We start from the raw sequence: 23,533 nt of genomic DNA, 5'->3' as shown, positions 1-23,533 counted from the left end.
AGGAAAGGAAAGGAAAGGAAAGGAAAGGAAAGGAAAGGAAAGGAAAGGAAAGGAAAGGAAAGGAAAGGAAAGGAAAGGAAAGGAAAGGAAAGGAAAGGAACAGTAATGATGGGGCCAGCAGTTTGGTAGTAGATTTTTTAACAGTCTATCTTTCTTACCTTGATTTTCATCCCCCAACCTGTCTCCTGAAATTGTTGTGACAAATAAATGACACCACACACTGTATCAGTATTTCTAGTATTTCACACTAAAGGGTGTCCAGACAAGCCATTCAAATTTCCTTATGTCCATTTTGTATGCATATACACATGTCTTCTGTTGTCTTTACACAACAGGATGTAAATCCTGTTGCAGACTACCATCTGGTCAGAGCAGAGATTTTTCTATCAAACCAACTTCTGCTTCTTTCCAGAGCACACTTTGATATGAACTGGCATTTTATTTATTATGAAAATTCCAGTATTAAATGTGCAGGTTGGCAGCCCTGCCTGCAATGAAGGGGCTGGAGCTAGATAATCCTTGAGGTCCATGCCAACCCAAGCCATTCTGTGATTCTATCACAAAAAGACTAAGATATCTAGTCTCCTTACAAGGTCTAGACAAGACATGACCTGGCCTACTCCTATGTAAATGCCTGTATGAATTATAATATAGCCAGGGGTCTGCTAAAATATATAAAACCAACAACACTTTAACTTTGCTGTAGTTTTGGTCATAGCATTACATGATGCAGTAATTATCCAAAGTGCTGGCAGTTTAAGACTTAGAACACAATTATACACTGCCAAAAAATTAAATCATTTTACAGTTCACAATTCAATAATGAGGTAGCAGAAAAGAGACAGTTTGAGAAACCTCTTTCTTATAAGACAACAAATTTGGAAAATGTCACATCGAAATCAAATCCAAGTCAAGATACAGCCCCATCCATCCATTTTACAAACCTAAAGAAGTTTCTAACATTTACGACACTTCAGAGCAAATGAAGTGTAACTTCCCTATTCAGTATAATGAATGAAGTGATGAATAAAGTAGTGAGACCTTCCCATGACATCTGTAGTTGCATAAACCTGCAAAAGAAAGAACAGTAATTCAAAATAGTGAATAAGCCAGGCAGAACCACATTTCATGTAAATAAGACGGTAATGTGCAAAAATCTTACAGCAGTCTTTTGGAAATCATGCCCCTTTTGGAATAACGTAGATAAACACACCGGCAATATTGTGCTATGGGTCTACGCTTCTTTCCTTGATACAGTATAATGCTTTGCATATCATGCCATCAAAAAGGTAGTTTGAACCTACCAGTTGCAGTTACATATGATTGTTTAATTAAAATAAATTGTTTAAAAAAAATTGTAAAGAGAAGAAAAATAGTTTTAAAAAAATAGACTGCAGAAACTAATTATGCATTTGCTTTAAGAGGATTTGTTTGATGGAATTTTGCTATTAGGCAAGCAATGTTTATATGCTGATTTTTTTAAAAGAAACAATTTTAAATTTCCATACTTAATGATATATAATTTAACAATTATATAAATGGAAAAATATCCATAACTAGCTGAGACCTCTTTAAAAGTATTCAGGGCAATGGAATGCTATATCAAAATAGAATGACCAGCCTTGTATAACTAACTGATTTTCAAAACACAATATATTTGCAGTTCAAAACACTTTTTGCAGTAACAATGCTAAATATTCCTCATAGTCCATTCTTCATTCATTTATGCAGAAATCTTCATGCACATATTGCTTTAATTAGTCTAAAGGTCAGCCCCAATTCTGCTCCTATGAAATGCAAGATATTCATCATTTCTTAATATCAAGACCAAGTAATTGTGCTGGTGAAAAATACTACTTGCACATAAAATCTGACATAACAGCCTGGAAAGGTGGTCAGCTTTGAAATACCAAGCAGTCTGAGTGTTACAAGTGTACAAGTTCCAAACATAAGCATATTGAAAAGACAAGTTCCAAGACAAGCACATTGAGTAAAAGCAATGGAGGGCAAAGAGATGATATTTCATCCATGTACTGTAAAGTTTTCTGAATCCCTTCTCCTCTCCTCTCCTCTCCTCTCCTCTCCTCTCCTCTCCTCTCCTCTCCTCTCCTCTCCTCTCCTCTCCTCTCCTCTCCTCTCCTCTCCTCTCTTCTCCTCTCCTCTCCAGCATTAAATTCCCTTTTTACAGATTTATTTATTTTCATTTCCAAATGGAGAAAATGAGAACTTTGAGATTGAATTAATAAATGTTTCCTGTTTTGTTTACTGTTAACTTATAGGGAAATGCATGATTTGGAAATAATCTCAGATATCACTGCATTCAGTATCTCAAACAAAAAAAAACAGGATCTTATTAACTCACAAGGGTCTCAGAAATTAGTCAGTACAGTGCTGAATTTATGTCCCCAGGATTAGCCCTTGTCTCACAGTAAGATTTTTCTAAATATCCTCTGTCCTGCTAAGTGTTCTCATGGAAAAGTCATTTTCACCACTCCTGCAAGGTACCAAGGCACAGTTTTGTGAAGATACTACTCCTACTTTGCAGTAGAAAAAGCCTGCTCATCAAAGCTACTCCTTTCAGATCCGAAGAGTACCAAGTAACATTTGGTACTCAATAAATAATTAAATTTCTGCATATCAGTGTGAGGTTGCATTTGAAGTACTGAACTGAAGTGCTGGACATCTCCATGTCTTACACAACAAACTTGCTTGGCATTGCATTCAAAAACCAAAGATATCCTAAGATATATTTTATTTAGTTTAACTTCTTAGTTTTTACTGGAAAAAAAAAAAAAAAAATTGAGAGAGAGAAAAAAAATCTTATGCCTAAGGGTAAAAGCCAGTTTCTAATTGCTGGGATTTATTTTCAGATATCATATTACCTGAAAACCTACTTTTTGCTATTGGAACTGCTTGTCTTTTGGGTAATCTTTCTCAGTCAGTGTAGTGTAGATATTTTACTACCACTCACATTTACAGAGACTAGAGTACTTTTTCAATGATTTGGTTAAGTCTTTGACAAAACTATACAGAAATTTAAGATATGGCACTTTTCTCAGGTCTGGTCCACCAACGTCCTCTAATTAACTTACGTACCACCTTATGAAATTGATCCTTTCCAAGACCCTTTCAAAGGATATGAGTGTGGAGGTGACGTAACCACATCTGGGTTTCAGCCTAAAGTCACTTCAGAATCACCAGGATGCCAGCACCAAGCTCTACAGTGAAGACATACTCTAAAAATTTCCATATCTGAAAAGTATCAGCACTTGTTTGTAGTGGAGCCCACAACTTCAGTGGAGGTGAAATGAAAAGCAAGGATTTACAAATGAAGAAATGTAAAACTGATGTCTAAAGTATTGTAATGGATTATTATTGGTGTCATTAAGAGCGATTCTGTTCTTATTCCTCGATAGAATCTATTAATTTGGTCTATGAAAAGTCCTTTCATAGAAGTTGGAGGCAGCAAGGAAAAGATGCAATAATCCCTGAAATCTAAGCAGTTGTGTTGGTGTTTTCTTCTAGTATAGGGAAATCCCAGCACAGACATGATTTCTCCCAGCCCAAGAATGAAACAGCCTGCAGATCCTTACCCAGATGCTAAAATAATAAATGAATACAAAAACAAAGTCTGAAAAATAAACTCAGAACTTTTCAAAGCCTTCAACAGAATTTCGTTACACTGGCTCTTACATTACATTTGTTCTTTAGTCACACTGTGTCCTGATGCATAGTTTTCTCTCTTTTTTCCAACCAGTACACAGTCACAGAACTGATTCTAAGGAAAGAAATCTGTTTATGTCTCCTCCATTATCCAGGTGAAATGCAAAATTATTATAATCTTAACTTTTTTTAATGGTAAATGAAAATAAAAGTTTAAGGGTTGCTTGGGTTTTGTTGTTGTTGTTAGCTTGTTTTTAATATTTTCTTTGCATATTAAATAATTTATAGCTATCCTCTGTTTTAACATCAAAGAGGGAAAAGTATCTTGACTTTTTTGAAATACAAGACATTCTGAGGTAAATCATAACCTTTACATATTCTGAATCTTGAAAACCTTTTTTTATGCTGAACCCTTCGCCTTTCCAGTCTGATTACACTAAGAACCTTTCACAGGTTAAATGCATGTTCCACAGTTGGAGGGTTTATTAAAGCATGTTACTTTTGTCATAATTACGTGGATGTTTAGCACTGAATGAATGGCCATGGAGTAGTTACTACTAGGGCAGTCTAAGAGTAGTTCTGATGGTTCTTTTGCTCTTGAGTGGATGGCAAAACTTGAGAGATTCATAGCAATCTCTCTGAGATCCGTTCTGCTGACTTGCAGGGCAATGAAATATATAGTGATGGCTAGGGAATGGAGCATTTTCTTTATCTGTGTCACAAGCATCCTAACCAAAGGTTCTTCAGAACAAAGTTGCCAAGGAAACTTCACCTCTTTCTTTTCTTCTGATGGCTACTTTTTGGAATTCAACTTATCATGAGCATTTAGGATCTCCAAATTCCTTCTCTTAGACTTTTTCTTCTTCTGTTTCTTGGGTACAAAGTGCCTCTTCTGGTTATCAGGTCTAAAAGTAACTGTTTTCTCTCTAAACTCTACATTCTTTGACATCTAACACCTCCATACCAACTTTATCTCATTTTCTTTTCTGTGAAATTTCCACACATTCTTCTTTCTTTTCTCCTTTTCTCTTGCTGCCCCAAATAAATTTGTATGATCCAGTTTGATTTCTTTTGTATTTTTCAGAGAATTTATCTACTCTGTAAGCCCTTCTGCTTTTTCCTCTGCCCTAGGAATCGACTTTCATTTAATACACATTTGTCCTGCGTGAGCTTCATGCCTGTTTGGGAACATGGCACATACTGCCCTGTGGATTGACTTTAAACCTTTGGTAGCCAGTCTGCAAAGCTCCAGTTGTTCCTTCTTTCAGTAAGGCTATAATTTGTAAATGAAAAGACTCCTCTGCACTGAGCACATCTCATTTTACTGTCTCCAATTCACTCTCAGGTTCACTAAGCTTCTTCCTCAGTTATTTATACAATCTGCACTACCTCTGAAGATCTACTATAACTGCATCCACCTTTGTGTTCACTCAAATTATTTCTCTTTTACAGAATTGTTGTCTTAGAGATATATTTTTTCTCTCTAGTTCAGGTTAAAGGACAAGCAATAAACAATCCATTTAGTCTGTCATGCAGTGTTAAAATTAACAGACTTCTCCTTCAGAATTTTCTTAGATACCAGTGATGTAACTTAGAGTAGATAGGAATGGACTATCACAAGCAAGCATTTGATAAATGATCTGCTGCACGCATTTTGCACAAATTTTATTCAAGCATTTGAATAGATATTTCAACACACAGCACAGGAATTTGCACAATTAGGGCATAAGTCGTCACTGGGAAGAGAGCCAGTATAAGATCTCTGCAAAGCCCACATCCCATGTAGGTGTTCAGAGCTGACCAAGTCTTATCCTAGTATCCTGTCAGGGGATTAGTTAAATCCTCAAGGAATAAACTGTTTATCCAAGTAATTTTTTATCCAATTTCCAGGTATGGTATTTAAGATGCTCACAGTACTGCACTGGGCTCTAGCGTTGGGATTGCTTCCACTTGACTTCATGTCTACGCCCCCGCCAGTCATTTTTATTGCGAATGGAAAGAAAAAGGCCCTTTCAATACATAAACAGTGAACCCAACCAAATTTTACCCAAGTGGTCAACAATGTTGGTGCTTGCTTTGTCAAGCTGAGGAACAAGTCAAGTATTACAGATGTGGAGTGTCAGAGAAAGAGATGAAGTTAGGATTGAGAAGATGGCCACCAGTTGGTTTCTCACTGCTCCTTAATTATAGTGTTGTTTGGCTTAAACTGTTTGGCCTTCACATTTTGGTCTTACTCCCCAAATCGCTAAAGGTTACTGTGTTATTCTATAGAATTTTTTAGCTCAACCTACATGTATATATATGAATAAATGGTGAGCACCTCTCCTGCATAGCACTGTTTGCTTGAGCATAGTCCTGCGGTTTTACGCCACTACTCCACTGCTCCCACAGCTGCTTTGCACTGTACCCCACCGCTGCCACAGTAACTTTCATGTGCATGGCCCTTTGCACAGCAGCTGTCAGAGAAAGCTGAGCACACAATCACTTCTTTCTGTTTGCTCCTGTTGTTGTCGTGATTTATTAGGTACAAAGGCAGGAGACTGGCCCCGCACAAGTCGGAAATAGAGTGTTTCACCCCAAAAGGGAGTATGGGGAATGGTGGGAGAGCTACAATGACCAGGTAAGCTAACAGCAAGTGGCCTTAGGTCAGTGTGATATGTTTGTGAACAAGGGGAGCAGCCCTGGGACAGTGCCAGCCCAGATCCTCTCTGTAATTCCTGTGCATCCCATATAGTATGTCTAGAAAAAATATACATCTCTAAAATAAAACACATGGCCACTGCTGATTTCTGTGTTTCATCTAACTGGAAGAAAAAAAAAAAAAAAAAAAAAAAAAAAAACAGAAAACCTGCACTGTGTTCATTTGAGTGATGCAAACCACATGTCCTGTGTGATGTTGTCATAATATGGTGCTTTGGGAAGGAGAAACTTTACACCTGACATTAACCCAGTAGGGCAGGGAAAGAGAGACAGCGCTTAAACACTGAGTGAGAAGCTCCATAGCTCCTTGGGAATAGAGGCTGCATTTTGTGTCTAATCAAAAGACTGCATAAAAATAGAAAAAAAAAAAAAAAAAAAAAAAAAAAAGATAAATGAAAGCATTCTAATATGAAAACGTTGGTTCTTCTCAGTCAAAATGTCTTGTAGGAAAGTGTTAAGTTTCACAGTGGTTTTAAGGAAAGGTTTCAAAATCATTTTAAATAGAGCTCAGAACATCTTTTAGAACTTTCTCCATTGCATCTAATTTGGATATTTCTTTTTGTTTCAGACATTATATAATGCACAACATTATGTATCAATGTTATGATTTTAATTAGTATTATGAACGATATTTTTAACTGTTCCTGGGATTAACTGTCTTAATAAGGACACTTTTTAAGGTTTTTGCAATGAAATATTTCAAACGGTTCACTTTAATTCTGTGAAATGTTTGAATATTTGAATTGTTCATCTCATGTTGAACCCAATCAGATTTCCAAATGCTGGATTCTCCCATAGGACAGAAAATCCTATGTACCACAGTTGATTAAAAATCTAAGGGTATAATTACTCTTAAAAAGCATTTTACGACTGTGTTGCACTCTACAGCAAGTTAGAAACATTTGCTTTACTATTTATTAAAAGATCCTTATCATCCCCTGTAAGATTTTTGTAAATGCATCCATAGAGCACAACAAGACCAAATTACACCTTTATTTTCCCCGAGTGTTGCATCACAGGTGGATTTTATCACTGCAGGAGGGTGTTCAGTGAAATACTCGCACCGTGTTATGTCCCCTTTGGGTACTGAAATCCACTCATCTACACAAGGCTCTCAGCTATAATGCTGCTGAGCACACACCTGGGGGACTGTGCCACTTAGGTAACATCAGGAATGCTTGCTGCTGAGTGGTGCACCAAATGTATACACACCTGTTACTTCTTTGTCAGCCGGGATTCTGTTTCTTGTCTGTGTGATGTCCAAATTTTTATCTTTTTCCTATATTCCATTGCATTTGGTGATAATTATTCTTCCTTTTCAAGCTATCTGGAGTTGCTATATAAGAGAATTATGAAGAGCAGAAACGTACATGTAAATGTTAAACAGCTGTATGTCGTTGTACAGTATTCAGCTCTGTTTGCCCAGCCATATATATACACTTGAAAAACTTCTTTTTTATATTTTGTATCTTCACAGTGAAGAATCTGTTTGCATTCCAGAATGTAATCGATCTGAGTCAAGTAGAGATGAGAAAGAGGTTCCTGTTAAAGAGGATGCCCTAACAGGCAAAAAGACTGGAAACTGTGTCAGTCTAATAGTGCCACAGCAAGACTGTCAGCTGCAAGACCTACTCAAACAGTTAAGAACACCAGCTGCTTCACAGAGAGTGCAATTGCATTTGATGGCTGTGTCTTGTTGTCTCCAGCCACAGTGTCCTGGCCAGTGGTCTTGTCCTATTTTGTGAGCTAAGCAGATTTGTCACTGCATAGCCTGGGAGCTTCCCAGGAAGCAGAGATGTTGCAGGAAGGGAAGTAGGTGCCATTTTTCTGTCTGTGTCTGTAAGTACCAGGCCAGTGCTGGGCGTCACTGTGATGAAGTGCTGATGGGAAAAGACAGATTCAGCCACCTGACCACCTATTTGAATTCCCTTCTGACCCAACCCATTCCGTGATATGGAAAATGAAAAGATTGTGTCATCTTTTCTCCCTTGTACTGTAAAGCTAATAAAGAAGTCCCATGATGCTGAGCAAATCCCAGTTACATCCTTTTAGCCTAAAGAGGGCTGTACAGCTTCAACTGGATAGGATTTTTCAGCTCATGTGCTCAATTCCCAATGTAATATTATTTTGACGTTCCAACCTTAGTGTGGATAAATAAAATATAGTGTGGATAAATAAAATATTTTCACGTTGCGGTCTAATGATCCCTATATAGATGTCTTACAAATAGCTAGGAATTTAAGATGAAAAGTAACAAAACACAATTAATGGGTACCCAGCGTGATGCTTTGAAAAGCAGTTTCTGATTAAGAAAAGTTACTGCATTCTACATCACTGTTTTTTCCCACTTCAGTTTTAGGAGATTGTCACAGAATCCCAGAAGTATTTCCTTCAGATACCAACACTTCAATTTCCCCCATTGTATCCAGGCACTGCTGAAAGCTCTCAGTGTTGGTGTCACTGGTGGCCGTGCTAGGAGGTTGTTGGCAAAGTTTCTGTCTGTCAGCAGTCCCTTTCATCCTCATAGATTAAAGTCATTCTTGCAAATGCCAGCTGTGATTTCCATAGGGTAAGGAGGTGATGACTGATTACACTCCAGGGAGTAATATTAGTAAATGCCCTTGCTGTTGTTAATAGAAAAGCAATTGCTTTTGTTTGCAATGTAACTGCAAAAGATGTTTACTTATGGAACTCAGATCAGGACAAAATGAGTTTTTACCCTGAATCATTCCTCCTTTGTGTTTTACTGTTATTTATCTCCAGAGAACAAATAGTATGGGAATAACTTAAGCTAAATGATCCAAGTAATATTTCTGCATGGCAAAACCGTCTTACACCCAGGGAAACAATTGTATAGGCATGTAGAGATTTCCTCTAAAGCTATTTATAATAAAAAAGGAAACACTATAAACCGCTATTGTGTTAGAACAGAACTAGTTTATCTACCTTACGTTTCTGCACTCAGTTTCAGCCATTTATCCTCCTTTCTTTGGGAGTTGGACTAGATGCCCTTTAAAGGTCCTTCCAACTAAAACCACTCTGGCTCAAGGACAGGTTGGATGGGCCCCGGGCAGCCTGAGCTGGTGGGCAGCAATCAGCCTATGGCAGGGGCTTTAAGATCCCTTCCCATCCAAACCATTCTAAGATTTCAGTAAATCCTTCTTAGACAGAGTAATTGTATCATTGAGTCCTTAATAAGGTTTCATCAGAGAACTCGAGAAGGACTATGGCTTCTTCTTACTGCAAGTATTTATTTCCAATAACAAGACTTCTCCTTGCCAGAAAGCTGCACGGACTAAGTACAGTAGTTTATCGTCCTTATCTCTGCCAGATGCTTCTGCAGAAAAGGAATAGAATAATGTAGTCCTTAATAAACCATCTTGCTCTGCACCATGTTGAAGTTATACCTTTTCTACCTCAGCTTCATAAAAAACAAGACATTGCTTCAAGTTGGAATGCAACACATTACTTAAGCCATTGAAATATCTAAGCACATCTTTGCTAGCAAATTTAGCTCAAAAAATTAGACCAATGAATGTTCTGAAACATGAACTTTCACCTTTGGACTTATCAGGAAAATAATTTTAACTAATTATTTATCATATTCATGTCAGCATAGGTTCCATTCTGGTCGTACAGGTCTCCACAGAGTTTTTGACCAGTATCTTTTGACGAGCTGCACCTATTCAAATCTGGAATCAGATACTAACATTTCTTATACAACAGAGAATAAATTTTCCCTTATATTTTTGTTTTAAACTCTGTTGACCCCCTTTGTATTCTAGTTTCCACTGATGGAAAATCTGTAGATATGCTTTCTAAGCTCACTCAGACCATACTAAATTCCATAACTGATTTGGCTATTTCATTTAAACTTATTTAAAAGAGAATAAGTGACTTATTTTCAAATTAAATACTGTTTCAGTAGTTATCCAAATGCCAGTTACTGGGAACTCTTAATCAGAATTAATCTTAACAGCTTCATGTAATTAATAAGAATGGCAGACTTATTAGAATATCAGGTTTTTCAGCTGCTGTGACTTTCAGTTCCTCCTTCTGATTCCCATCCCTGGAGGCATTCAAGGCCAGGCTGGACGTGGCTCTGCGCAGCCTGGTCTGGTGGTTGGCGACCCTGCACATAGCAGGGGGGTTGAAACTAGATGGTCATTGTGGTCCTTTTCAACCCAGGCCATTCTGTGATTCTATGATCCCTTTCTTCTGCATTTTGCAGGGGTTAAAAAATGCAGTTGCTGTAATGGCAGCTGGCTAAAGAAACCCTGGTGGCAGAGCTGTGCACAGTCTCACAATCACATCACAAGGCAATAAATCTGAAACAAAATTTAAAAACAAAGGAAAAAAGCAATCTATTCCAGATGGATAGGAAAATAAGAAGAAAAGAAAATAAACAAATATATAAGAGAGGAACATTTTTCTTATCACCTCAGGGGATAAGAAGCAGTTAATATCCCTTATGAATACACAACAGAGCCCTAAAACATAAATGACTATGAAAGGAAGGGAGGAAATGAGGAAGAGTACTAATTGTTATTCAGTCAGCAGTGTACAACTACAGAGGAAATATTTGGAATATTTGAAAGCTCTCATTTATACCACTTTCTTCTACGTGCTATACTGTGGTAGGTCTAGCAAGCTGGAAAAAAAAGCTTAGCTACCAAAATCAAAGCAGCTTTTAGTCAAGAGACAGGAAAAATAATGACTATGTCTAGTTCTGAGGAAATCCCTCTTTTACATAAAACAGCCTAATTAACCCATCGTGAAGGCAATGAAAAAATACACCACACAAAAGATATTACTATATATATATATACATATAGATCTATATATATATCTATATATCTATATATTATATATATATATAATATATCTATCTATCTATCTATCTATATATATATATTTATATATATATATATATAGCCAACATTTTGGTTTGGAAATTGTATCACTAATTGGAGTTTGCTTATCCCCAGATTTGACCTGACCTCTGCTCTGCTCCAGGGTTGTGCCAACAGGAAGGACAGAGCAGAGAAATACATCCTGTATTCAGCCAAACTTAGCAGTGGAATTCTTTTGTGAGCATGAGAGTGTAATTCTGCTGTTTTCAGCTGAGGGAGATAAAATCTGTTTACAAGAAAACTCTATTTACTGATATATAATTTCCCATCTCTCAAAGGGACATGGAACAGCTGGTCATAATAAATGTAAACACTTTGTTGTGATATTCCATTAGCAGACATCAAAGTCTATGTCCCTAATGTACCTTTATACCTCTGTTTTTAATTTTTGTGCGTTGCAGTGGTTTTCAGTTGAGAGAGTAACAGCATGCAGCTAAAGCAGGATCTCAAAGTACTGCCCCTGAAATTTACCTCTAACCCAGCCAATATATGAAGACAAATGATGCTCCTTTCACACGGCTGATAAATTATCACATGCCTTACTTGGGTGCTGATGTGTAATAAATAGTTTAGCATGATGAATGGGATGATACATTTATAATTCCAATTATTTTTGGGCAAACTGATGGAATTTTAACCACTGGATTCAATGTTTCAATTTTTATGGATAAATTGCTGTTTGCTCTCTATTTAGGTTTCCTTTTTTTTTTTTCTTTTTTTTTAATATCAAGGAATTTGCAATGAATAGTGGTCAAATCTTTCAGGCTTTTGTCCAAAATTTACATCAAACAACCTTTAGGTCTCCTTTAGGGCCCCAGGCTCTCTTTTAGAGCCACATACACAGCTTGATTACATTTGGGCACAGCACAGAGCCAGTAAACGTATGCATAAGTCAAGATTGTCTCAAAATCAAACTGGGATTAAGGGGATTGGTAACAGCTTTTCTATTGAATATGTAACTGTTAGCTGGATGTATCCCTTAATGTCATCCTTTTCCCTTCCCCAGGCTCCTCAGACTCATATCACACTTCCTCCACATTTCTCCAGATAAGGGAGGGAGGAGTGTGTTCCTTTCACAACCTCTTACAATCTGACTTTCAGGTAACTGAAAATGCTTACAAGGCTTTAGTGCTCATGAGCACACCTGGAGCCATAGGGTTTGAACTTCCTTACTGAGCCACTCTCTGAACTTCGGAGGAGAGCTAGAATATTCTGCTTGTGGGAAGTGGTGCAAAGCCAAGTGCAGCTTTCTCTGAGCAAGTGTTTCTATCAACACCTTCTGCATGTTAATAGAATTTACTTTGTCCCTATGGCAGACAGGTCTGTCACAAACCCCTCTGAGCTCTGAGATCTGAGCTCAGCAGGAGAAGAGGCCCCACCAAGCAGAACACCCAGGATCAGAACTAGGCTCTCTTCTGCTAGGTCAAGGTAAGAGGGCCAGATGTCCCAGCCTCCTGGTCCAGCTCGCTCTCTGCAGGATGTGAAGGGAAGTTCCACCATCATCATGCCAGAAAAAGAGGCAAGACCTCATTTCCCAAAGGAAGCTCAGTTCTAAGCATAGCCAAGGAGCTGTGGCTCTCAAATGGCTCTTGGCACTTACAGAGTACCTGCTAGTAAGAGAAGCACACAGTCCTCAGAGGCATCAGCTTTCCTCTGAAAGACATAAGTCCCAGATGCCATTCAGCTCAGAATCACATCTTTAGGGATGCAAAGAGTTGAAGTGCTCAGTGCTACAGGATAAATTTTGCTTTTCCCCCTCGCTCTAATTGAGGTACAGCAAAAGGGGTGTCTCAATAAACAAGCCATCAGCTGTTTTCTGTCTGGCATTTTGGGGGTAACTCATCTCTCAGTCTAGCCTGTCTTAAAATATCTCTGGTTTACATTGTCTTCATCTGATGGACTTTGTCATGCTACTTTTGAAGGGAAAAGAATGTGTTGTGTTACATGATCCATTGTAATTCCATGCAGTGTAAAACAAAAAGATTTTGTTTACTATCAGCACACATCTTTTTTAGATGCCTGGAAGAACTATTAAACTGATAGAATGTGGCAAGCATCCACATGAAGGCTGATATAAAGTCATCTGTGTTGAATAAACTGTGTGTCTTGCAAAACTGATTCACAGCAGGCTAACATGTATGAGTGTTTCTCTTTCAGGCTGAAAAAGCAAACGAACTGATTTGTGACACTTCATCAACATCTCCAATGTGCTCATATTTCCAAAAAATCTAAAATGGCTGTTGCAAATATTTTAGAAATCAAAGTAAAGTGTTTAAAGTTCTGTTGTGTTGTATATATAAAGCATGTTTATCTGTATGTGGAGGTTATGTTTTTTTGTAGACATCATTTCAGTGTCATTGCCTATTTCAGCTAAGAAATATTGTTAATGGTCTTTCTTAATCCCACGAACTATAGGTTAATGTATGTACAATCAACAGCTCATCAGCCTAAAGAACACACAAAAAGAAAGGAGCTATTGCATACTGCGCTTTTATAGATGCTGCAACTGGCTTTGTTCCATAAGAACTTTCCTTAATCAGTAAGAGTAGAAAAATAAACAACTTTGACAAAAAGCGAGGCACGATGATCTGAAGAGAAATGACACTAAGAGGATTAATTTAGAGGAGCATGGACCAAAATGCTTATTGTTGTCTCCAAGTCCAGGTCTCACACCTATTCTCTTCAAGCATTTACTTCTTCCTCACTCTTCCACTCATTCCTCAGTCCCATAGTCCCCCTGATGTCACCAATCCAGCAGAAGGGAAACCATCAAGTTGCTCACTCCCCTACACCACCTATGCCCCCTGGGTCAGATACCGCCTATGCCCCAAGGGCAGCAACAGAGGAGACAGCAGTGGCCATCAGCTATCACAGTTTGATGCACAAGTGGCCTGTGCAATCAGTGCATCCACTCTGCTTGTTTACCTAGAATTCTAGGTATAAATCTTGGATGTAGATACAATGCATGGTCAGACATACATAGGTATAGATTAGATATAGATATATGATGACTAAATTACACTCAGCTATATAATGAATATAAGATCTAAGATGACACATATCCATGGTATAGGTTCAGTGATTATGTTTTTAACTTTGATGCAAGTTACCATCTTACCTCATTTCCATTTACAGCTCTAATGGGAAATCAGTTTCCTGGGCCCAGAACGAGAAAAGCAGCAGAGGGGCGCACCTTTGGCAGCGGTTGTCAATCCACATCAACAAAAAAGAAAACCCCAATCAAACTGCAGTGATCAAGCCTTTTTCTAAAAGCACAGATAGTAGCCGACATAGTAGCAGCGCTACATTTCCTGAGACCAGTGCCAAAACGCTTTACGACGTTTCAGAAGCAGAAGAGCAATACCCAGCTCAGTACCGACCGCAGACTCCCTCGCCTATCAGCACCGTGAGCCACAGAACTGCCTCCGTTAGCCGAACAGAAGATGATGCCCCTACCTTCCAGTCCGAGCCTCCGCAGCGAAGTAGCTCCTCGCAAGGCTCCCTCATGGAGCAGATCAGTAGCGTGGTTACTCGTTTTACAGCCAACATCAGCGAGCTGAACTCTATGATGCTTTCAACAGCCACTCCAGGGACAATGGTGGCCACTCCTCTCTGCTCTTCATATCTGATCCCACGAGAAATCCAGCTCCCCACAACAATGACCACGTTTGCAGAAATCCAGCCACTTCCTTCCATTGAAGTCAATGGCGCTTCCCAGTCAGCTAGGAAACAATCAAATGGCAGCGTCAAAGAAGGCACTGCAGAGACCCCATCAGCAAAGCAAGACCTTGAGGAGCTGGTAGCTTTAACTCCTCCTTCTCCTTTTAGAGACTCCATCGACTCTGGAAGTGCATCTCCCAGCTCTCCGGTTTCCGAATCAGCTCTCTGTATCCCATCTTCCCCAAAGTACGACACACTCCTCATCAGAGATTACACTCAAAGTTCTTCTTCTCTGTGAATGTAGTTCAAGACAACTTTGGATCTCGACGACTACAAGCAAGTAGTGGGGGGACAGCCAAGACTTCAAGATCTCCAGTGTTTACGCAGATAGAATGAGGGGCATTGGGTCATCTTGTGAGAAACAGAGGAAGAAGTGGAGTTGCTTGATCAGTGGAAACATCAGATTAATGATGATGTTCTAAAATGACTCTTGGCAGATTATCGTGGCCTTAAAAAAACATGGGCTTTTCAAAAACACTGAATCTATTTTTGAGGGCTTATAAGGAGTCTGTTAAATCAGTTACATACCAAGTGCTTTGCTTTAGTATTACAACGAACTGTGTGTACAATATGTGAATGGGGGGGAACAAGATTGTAAACAACTGTACAGTGGTTTGTTTGTTTACTCTGATTCCTTACCCAGAAGTGAACCTTGATCTTTTATCAAGAATAGAAGACCAAACGTTGAATGTACATTTTCTAAGAGACTCAAATCTAGGACCAACCTATCAAGTTTTCTTTTTTTTTCTATGAAGATCTCAAAAAGCAGCAATGTATGTTCAATAACTATCAAACTTTTTGCTGAAGCATATTGTGTCTGTGATACGTTCCACATGGATAACACTAAGCTGAGGCTTTGCAGTGAGTGACTGCGATACGGAGGGCTTTACAAGTGACTTCTCAACCTACACATTTGTTTATGAAATTCTCTTCTACCAGTATATAAAAAAAATCAATTTGTTAACATTGGATTCACCTTCACAGCAACAAAACCCAAGGAAGATTTCCTGACTATTTCACCATGATGCCAACTAATAATGAAGTAGCAAAAAAATATTTTCTGGAGTACTGTTTTGTAATTCCCTTATCAGGGCAAGTTGTTGAGGTGAATATTCTCTTTCTAGCAGCACTACCAAGCTATATCATAGCTGCATTCCCTACTGAAATTAACACATTTTTATGGGTGTTCTTATGCTAACATTGCCAGTTATAACACTTATTCGGGCTCCCTTAGTCTTTGCTCGCAAGGAACAGGTAAACACTGTAAGGATTTTCTCCATGTTTTTGAATGACAGTATTCTAAGTGATCAATCTGTATTATGATGAATGCTAACTGTCAATGGAAAGGTTGTCATAATCATAATTTATATGTAGAGAAAAAAACTGTAAAAATCTGCTTAGAGGTGGTTTAGCTACTCTTTAATAAGCAACAATTTTAACTTTATTTAGCTGCCGATGCCTTGCAGCTATGAACTGTGACAAAGAAAAAAAAAAGACTTTCAAAGCAATACAGAGTAAAGGATAAAGCAGAGAAGGCCTAATGAGATATGAGCGAACAGTCTTTGTTTCTTAGCAACTCACAGAAGAGCAAGGGGATTACTGGTATTTTTTCCTATATCAAGGTAATACAGTTTAGTGCACTTCATACTGTCATGGCACTTTTGAATAAAGGCGAGGAAGGGATTTACAGTTTGAATAGAAGTTAAATAATTTTTTAATAGGTGTAGTTACGTAGAACACGTAAGTCAGGCCCTAAACGCACACTGTGTTGGCTCTCTCCTTTGTGACAGCTGTCCTTGGGTGCCAAACTTTTATTGGTTTGTTTTATTTTATTTAAGGATAGTATGAAGTGACGAGTGATGTACTTCAGTTCAAAGTTGAGTTGATACAGCCTTATAAGAAGACAGCTTAATAGAGAAGAGTCTTGAAAACAGGCTTCTGTGCTTGATTTTCAAAAAGCTTAGATTTTATTTCTTCAAAAATAATTAATATTTTGTAATAAAAATCCATACCCCTTTTCTCTCCTCCATGCCCCAAATAACAAACATTTGATTTTAGAAAAGAAAGCATACTGCGTGATTCACGTACTTTAGCAAAGAGCATTTTTTGTTCCCTTTGAGGTTAATTTCACCATTATGCTGCACTGCTTTTAAACAGCATTAAAAAAAAGAGTGTAGATGAGCAAAACCAGGCTCACAACTCGCAGAGATGCCCTAAGAACCCTGTACACCCTTGTGCAATTTGGTGTTATCCAATATGAAGTGTGTGGGCATGTTTATTTTACCAGTTACAGTCACTTACTAGCTATGCCTGTAGCATGATCAGGTAGGTCACAACCCAGCTCTATTCCAGGAGATACACCAAGCTATGATTGTAGGTCCTTCTTTCTTACGTATAGTTCTTGCCTACTCTCAAAACTGGTTAGCACAGACTCAGTTCTATGAAGCAGTAAGGTTTCCAGACAGGAGCTTGCTGTTACCTTCCTGGTTCATAGTACTAGCATGTCTCATCCTTTACTAGATGCACACGTCTTTAGGAGAAAGCATCTTCTTTCACAGGTTACAACCCATATTTCAGGAAAGGGCATGTCCAATCAGCCTATGGCACAAGTATTCTTACTCAGCGAGTTTAGACCACTTACATATTGTTCTTGGAAGATTTATATAATAATGTATGTTTCCCATTGGTGCAATATTGTTTTGATATGTGTGGAGTGTGATGAGACAAATGTGAATGTCAAAGGGATTCTATTACTATACATTCTCTTATACTTTAAGCTATTGAACAACATCATTATTAGATCCTCCTCTAACATGAACTTTCCTCAGCATTACAGGTACTCATTTCTGTACTCTTATGTTGGTTGATGCATATTAATGTATACCTGCTAAAATCTGTGAGCTTCATTGCACTGTGAAATAATGAACAGTAGAAATATCTTAAAATGAGTAGAAAGGAATGAGAAATAGAAACTGTCAAAGCATGACTCAGCATAAACATACCTCATCTACTCCCAAATTGCAGTTCTGCACAATGCTGACCACAGCTATTGCTCAGATTCTTGAAGACTTTTGTCTATATTGCCAAGATGATATATTCATGCACTTGTGCGTGCAAACACACACATACACAAAACACTTAATTTAACATCTGTGTTTGGAGGCTAAAACTACAGTGTTAAACTATCCAACACTTGCTTATTTTCACTTTGGAAGGAGTCATGCATCCTCTGTCTGTTCATCCAGAACAAAACTTTTAATGGCAAAAAGAACCCAGGACGAGACCTGCCGCAATGGTACCTCTCAGTTATCAGCCTATCTTCAGCAGAAGTTAGGTCGGCATTAGCAAGATATAAAGAAGGCAGGACACATTTTAATTGCACAGGCTTGAATGTGACAACGTTACCTTACAAGGTTTTTGGGTGGCAGAGAGAACTCTTCTGTAATGACCATAGTTGTAATAAGCCTCATGGGGGATTTGCCAGACTGGAAAGTCCTGTAAAAGAAACCAGGGGGCTTGATACAAGAAAGAAGAATGTTATGGGATATTATAATTTCATTAAGCTGCTTATATGCTACTCTCCTTTACAGACATTAAGATATAACTGCAGTTTTTCAGCCATAAGAGCAAAGGTTACCATTGCAAACACTTTCCAGTACCAAATGTCTTGAAATTGTATATAATGGTTTAGTTCTGCCAGAAAGGATATCAAGAGGTTGCATCCATTGTCATTCTTGACCACAAGGATCTCAGGAGATCTTGTTTCTTTTGTGCTTGAGGCTAACCCTGAAGATTAAAGGTGTAAGCATCTTTGGAAGCTATGCTTTCGAAATAAAGTGAATCACTCTGGCAGGCTCATTGTGAAGAAGTGCTAGCAATACTGTAAAAGAACAATATTTTTCAATTAGCTCTGAAGAATGATTGCATTAATTTGGATATGTGCTTCCTTGTACTTCTCTCTGAACATTTGGTGCCTAAATCAATACAAATACTTCAGACTAGAGATTCTTACATCATGGTCTACAAAGCACTTGTTGATGTTTCATGGGAGTCTGGTTGGTCACAAAATGCTGTTTTCTTCTTTTGATTCTCAGCTACGAAACTAAATTAAAAGTTAACTGGTCATTAAAAAATATGTGTTAAAACTTTTAAAAGAAAAAATAAATAGCTTGTTTGGATTTTATTCAGTTTCTGCATTTGGAAAAGGAAAAATTTGTGATTAAAAAAAAAAAAGTGGGAGAATCTCCAGAAAGACTTAATAGAAAGGACAGTCCACGACTGAGATTCTGGATGGCAGTGGAGTTCACTTGGAAATGTATTATTTAGAGAGCCAAAAAAAACAGAAAAAAGCCAGAAAAACAGCATAATTGTGAGTGTAAATTCTGTAGAAGAAAGTGTGCAGCTTTGCTGCTCTATTTAATAAATCATTCCTGAGTTGAGATAAGAAAAACATGAAAGGGATGGACAGAAAATGTTGGGTTCAAAGTCAGAGCTGACCCAGAACAGAACTTTGGTGTCTAAAGTCAGGATTTCTGAAGAATTTAACACCTCCTTTCAAAAGGAACTCAATTCACTCAGGCAACAAACACTGTGTCTCTGCAGATGATCAGAGTTGCCCTCATCTTGACACATCAAAATATCTTAGCGTATAACTCAACTGGAAATCCAGAAAACAGTGGTTCCTAAATTTGAATCCCTGTATATGCCGTAAGTATACAGAACTTACAGCATGTATGTCAAGAGGATCACACTCTCTATAGAAGAGAAATAATCTTTTATTTTGAGGCTGTCAGTGCTGTTACACTGCTGTTTTTACAGTAGCCTTGAGGTTAGAGCACTTGAGCAGAAAATGAAAGTCCAAACTTCAGACCGTTCCACTGCCAGGTGGGATTGAAATCTTCCTACTAGCAGGAAAGTGCTGTAATGACTGTGTACTGGGGCACCTTCATCTCACTATGGTAACTTCAGGTTCAAGAATAACATTCAGGAATCCCAAGGTGCAAAAGGAAGTGTTACTCTTCACCTGTATGGGATATTTGATATAGTTGAGATGACAATTTAAAATTAAATAGTTTTAATATCCTGCAAGCAGGAATTGGGTGACTATTTCAGCTACAAAGAAGTGGAGCCAACATTTCTTCTGAGCTATATATTGGCTCAAAAAATCCTTAAATACTTCACTGGAAAGTGCTTTAATGATAGGAAGGGAGGATATGCCCTTCCTTACCTCTGCGTCTGCAACCATCTTGTCTTCCGCCCGAAGTTCTGAGCTCCTCCATGCAAAGGGAGATTCTCAATCTTCCTCGACAAGTGAAGGAATTAAGCTTGGTTTTCCTGCTTCTTCCCTGAAATTGCTGGGGGGGGGCAGGGGGGGGGGGAAAAAAAAAAAAAAAAAAAAGGAACTCATTTGGTTTTCCTCCAGCCACCTTTTACAAGGGCAACCCACTTTTGAAACAAAATGCAGAAATGCATTTCCCTACTGGCTTGAAACTAATTTCAGACATCCATTCCCTTGTCGCATTGTTTTCCTGAGTGCCAAGCTCTTCTTACCAATTTCACAATAAGCTTAGACTTGAACAAAGAGCCAGAGCCAGATACTATACAAAAAATCAGGTATCATACTGTGTAACTTTAAGTGCAGAAGTCATTTGCTGGCACTTGCCCTTAACCTACTGAGGTCAGTGGAATCACTCCAGATTTATACCAGAAAATATAAGCTTGACAGTGGCCAACCATGTCTAGATCTTGGCTGTTTGCTTCAGCATAGAATGATAAAGACAGATTTTTCTTCCCATTTCCTTCAGCAGATGTATTTTGTTAGGCTAATTCCTGAAGCAGCTTGCTAGGCTTGGCGAATGGTACCTTCCCAACCGTTCCTCTTTATCAGTACTACTGTAGCAGGTATCCCAGAGGGAGAACTGCTCTTTGGCTAAACCTCTTAAGGGATGTGAGATAACATGCCCCCCCCCCCCAAAAAAAAAAGAAACAGATCACAAATATTTATAAGGTTTCATGCATCTCATCAACTAAGTCAATACTCTCCATGATCCAGAAAATCACTCATTTCAGCGTGCACTGCAATTATTAAATACTTCAGCTGAATTATCTAAATTCACATTTTTTGCTATAGTTTGTTTTTATAACCTCTGTTCAAATCTCTGCAATGCCACTTACAAATTTATACTGTGAACAGAAAAAAAGATACAGCCCGGTGAAGCATAAAGGTAAGTAAAAAGTTCATCAAGGTGACGAATTGGTGCGTATGGTTGGCTTTGTCTTATCTCAGTAATGACAGTACAAACAAACAATAATCATTAAGTCACTCTGATCTGCCAAATGGGAACAAATATACTATGTATATTACATGTACTATTAGGATTATATGGCAGCTGCTGGTGGTATTTGTAATTAGAAATCTATATAGAATATAGATGTTTTAGAGAGACGGTGCCAATTCTAAAAGATTTGTGTGGGCTACAAGTGCTTGTAATTATTATTATTTTTTAATTTGCTAATAACTTATGAACAACTGGTTTCAAACATTCTGTGAGCATTTGTTCTTTTTTATGTTGTTGCTGCTTATACTATTAAAAAATAGAGAATGTAAAGTTATTATTTTGATGTGAACTGAAAATGATTTTTCATAAAATATAACATTTTTATCAGCTTTGGTTCTGCTTTCTACCTGTACAAATGTAATTTATTTTAGCATTGAAAAAATACATTTGCCTGTTTCTCAATTGTCTACATCATGTTATAGTTGGTGTTTATATGTAGAGTCAGGTACTTTTTGAACAGTATTAAAAAAATCCTGTGATATGACATAATTCTTGATTTCTTTTTTCCTCTGAAATGCTTACAGCTCTGTTTTCAATGCATTTCTTCTGCAAACCAGATGCGCTTAAATACAAGCTCCTGAATAATGTTTCTCATTCTGTAGATTTAAAGGATTAGCTTTGCCTCCGTAAGTAACAGATATGTAATGTTCCAGCATAGTTGGACCTTTTCTCTTTCAAAATAAGCGCAGTCTCATAGATGAGGCATAAATGGATTTTCAAACCAGGAGGAAATAGTAAAATAGTGTAGTCTAGAATAACACACAAGTGCACAAAAAGTTGCTCTGTCAAGAATTCCTACCACAAACGTAACTTTTTTAGTTGTTGTAAGAAATCACGTTACTTCTACAGGGGACACATTCTATTCTGAATTACAGACAGAACACCTGAGAAATTTTCTATATTTGTTAACAGTTTGGTTTCTAGTGCTCTGTTGCTGCCACTGCTGCACTTGATGCTGCCACATCAATGCCTTACCTCAAGTCTTTCTGCCTTCTGATTCCAGAATGGGTTTTGTTTGGCCTTCTCTGATAAAGGAAAAACAAATAAACAGACAAACAGACAGACAAAACTATTTCTAATCAGAAATAATCTTCATCCCATTCCACAGTCTGGTCTTATTTACACTATCATGAATCTGAGATAATTGCACTACCTACAGTAAAGCAGCAGAATGTAATCTGCAGCCCTCGGACAAAAAAACCATCATACTTTTTTTTTTCTTAAATACATTTCCAGAAATACTGCTGAAAGTTTTTATTTTCTGTAGAAGAATTAAGGAAAATAATTTTATGATCCCAAGCAATCCCAAGCACAGATAGTGGTTGGGTGGAGAATAGCTTGAGAGCCATTTGGGGATGTTGACTGATGAAAGACTCAACACGAGTTGTCAATGTGTGCTTGAAACCTAGAAGGCCAACTGTATCTTGGGCTGCATCAAGAGAAGTGCGAGCAGCAGGTCGAGGGAGGAGATTCTGCCCCTCTGCTCTGCTCTCGTGAGACCCCAGCTAGAGTGCTGTGTCCATTTCTGGAGCCTGCAACACAAGGAGATAGAGCTGTTGGAGCAGGTCCAGAGGAAGGCCATGAAGATGACCAGAGGGCTGGAGCACCTCTCCTGTGAGGACAGGCTGAGAGAGCTGGGACTACTCAGTCTGGAGAAGAGAAGGCTCCGGAGGGACCCTGTAGTGGCCTTCCAGTACCTGAAGAGGCCAAAAGGAAAGCTGGGGAGGGACTTTTTATAAAGGCAGGTACCTACAGAACAAGGGGAAATGGTTTTAAACTGGAAGAGGGTAAATTTGGACTACATATTAGGAAGAAATTCTTTACTGTGAGGGTGATGACATACTGCAACAGGTTGCCCAGAGAGACTGTGGATGCTCCCTTCCTGGAAGCATTCAAAGCCTGGCTGGATGGGGCTGTGAACAACCTGGTCTAGAGGGAGGTGTCCCTGCCTTGCAAGAGATTGGAAGTAGATGGTCTTACAGGTCCCTTCCAACCCAAACCATTCTATAATACAATGGAAAGTAAATGGAAGTATCCATCTTCAGCTAAAAACAATATGAATTCACATTGTTTCCTTGAATCACACAAAAGTTCAAATACCAAAATACTCTCATTACAGTGAAACACACTGCTTTAGATGAATAATGTTTTAGCAAAAGAAACAGAACTATTGTATTGCACTTTGGAGACAAGGATTTT

General features: G+C 38.2%; 1 protein-coding gene across 3 annotated transcripts in view; it reads left to right on the top strand.

Moving 5' to 3' along the window:
- Nucleotides 1-15,234, top strand: part of GRM5 (glutamate metabotropic receptor 5) — a 228,018-nt gene extending 212,784 nt beyond the window's left edge. Inside the window, exons 8-10 of one of the 3 annotated variants that reach the window (XM_042809532.1) lie at nt 6,188-6,283; nt 7,841-8,002; nt 14,412-15,234. In XM_042809532.1, coding sequence (XP_042665466.1) covers nt 6,188-6,283; nt 7,841-8,002; nt 14,412-15,234 — 1,081 coding nt within the window. The remainder of the gene's footprint in view (nt 1-6,187; nt 6,284-7,840; nt 8,003-14,411) is intronic. The other 2 variants (XM_042809617.1, XM_042809697.1) reach the window with 2 other exon arrangements.
- The last annotated feature ends 8,299 nt before the right edge of the window (nt 15,235-23,533 follow it).

This window comes from Centrocercus urophasianus, unplaced genomic scaffold (assembly GCF_019232065.1).
Source record: "Centrocercus urophasianus isolate 14NV4802_14NV808 unplaced genomic scaffold, USGS_Curo_1.0 seq_1, whole genome shotgun sequence".
NCBI lineage: Eukaryota > Metazoa > Chordata > Aves > Galliformes > Phasianidae > Centrocercus > Centrocercus urophasianus.
This window is presented reverse-complemented; position numbering and strand designations above follow the sequence as displayed.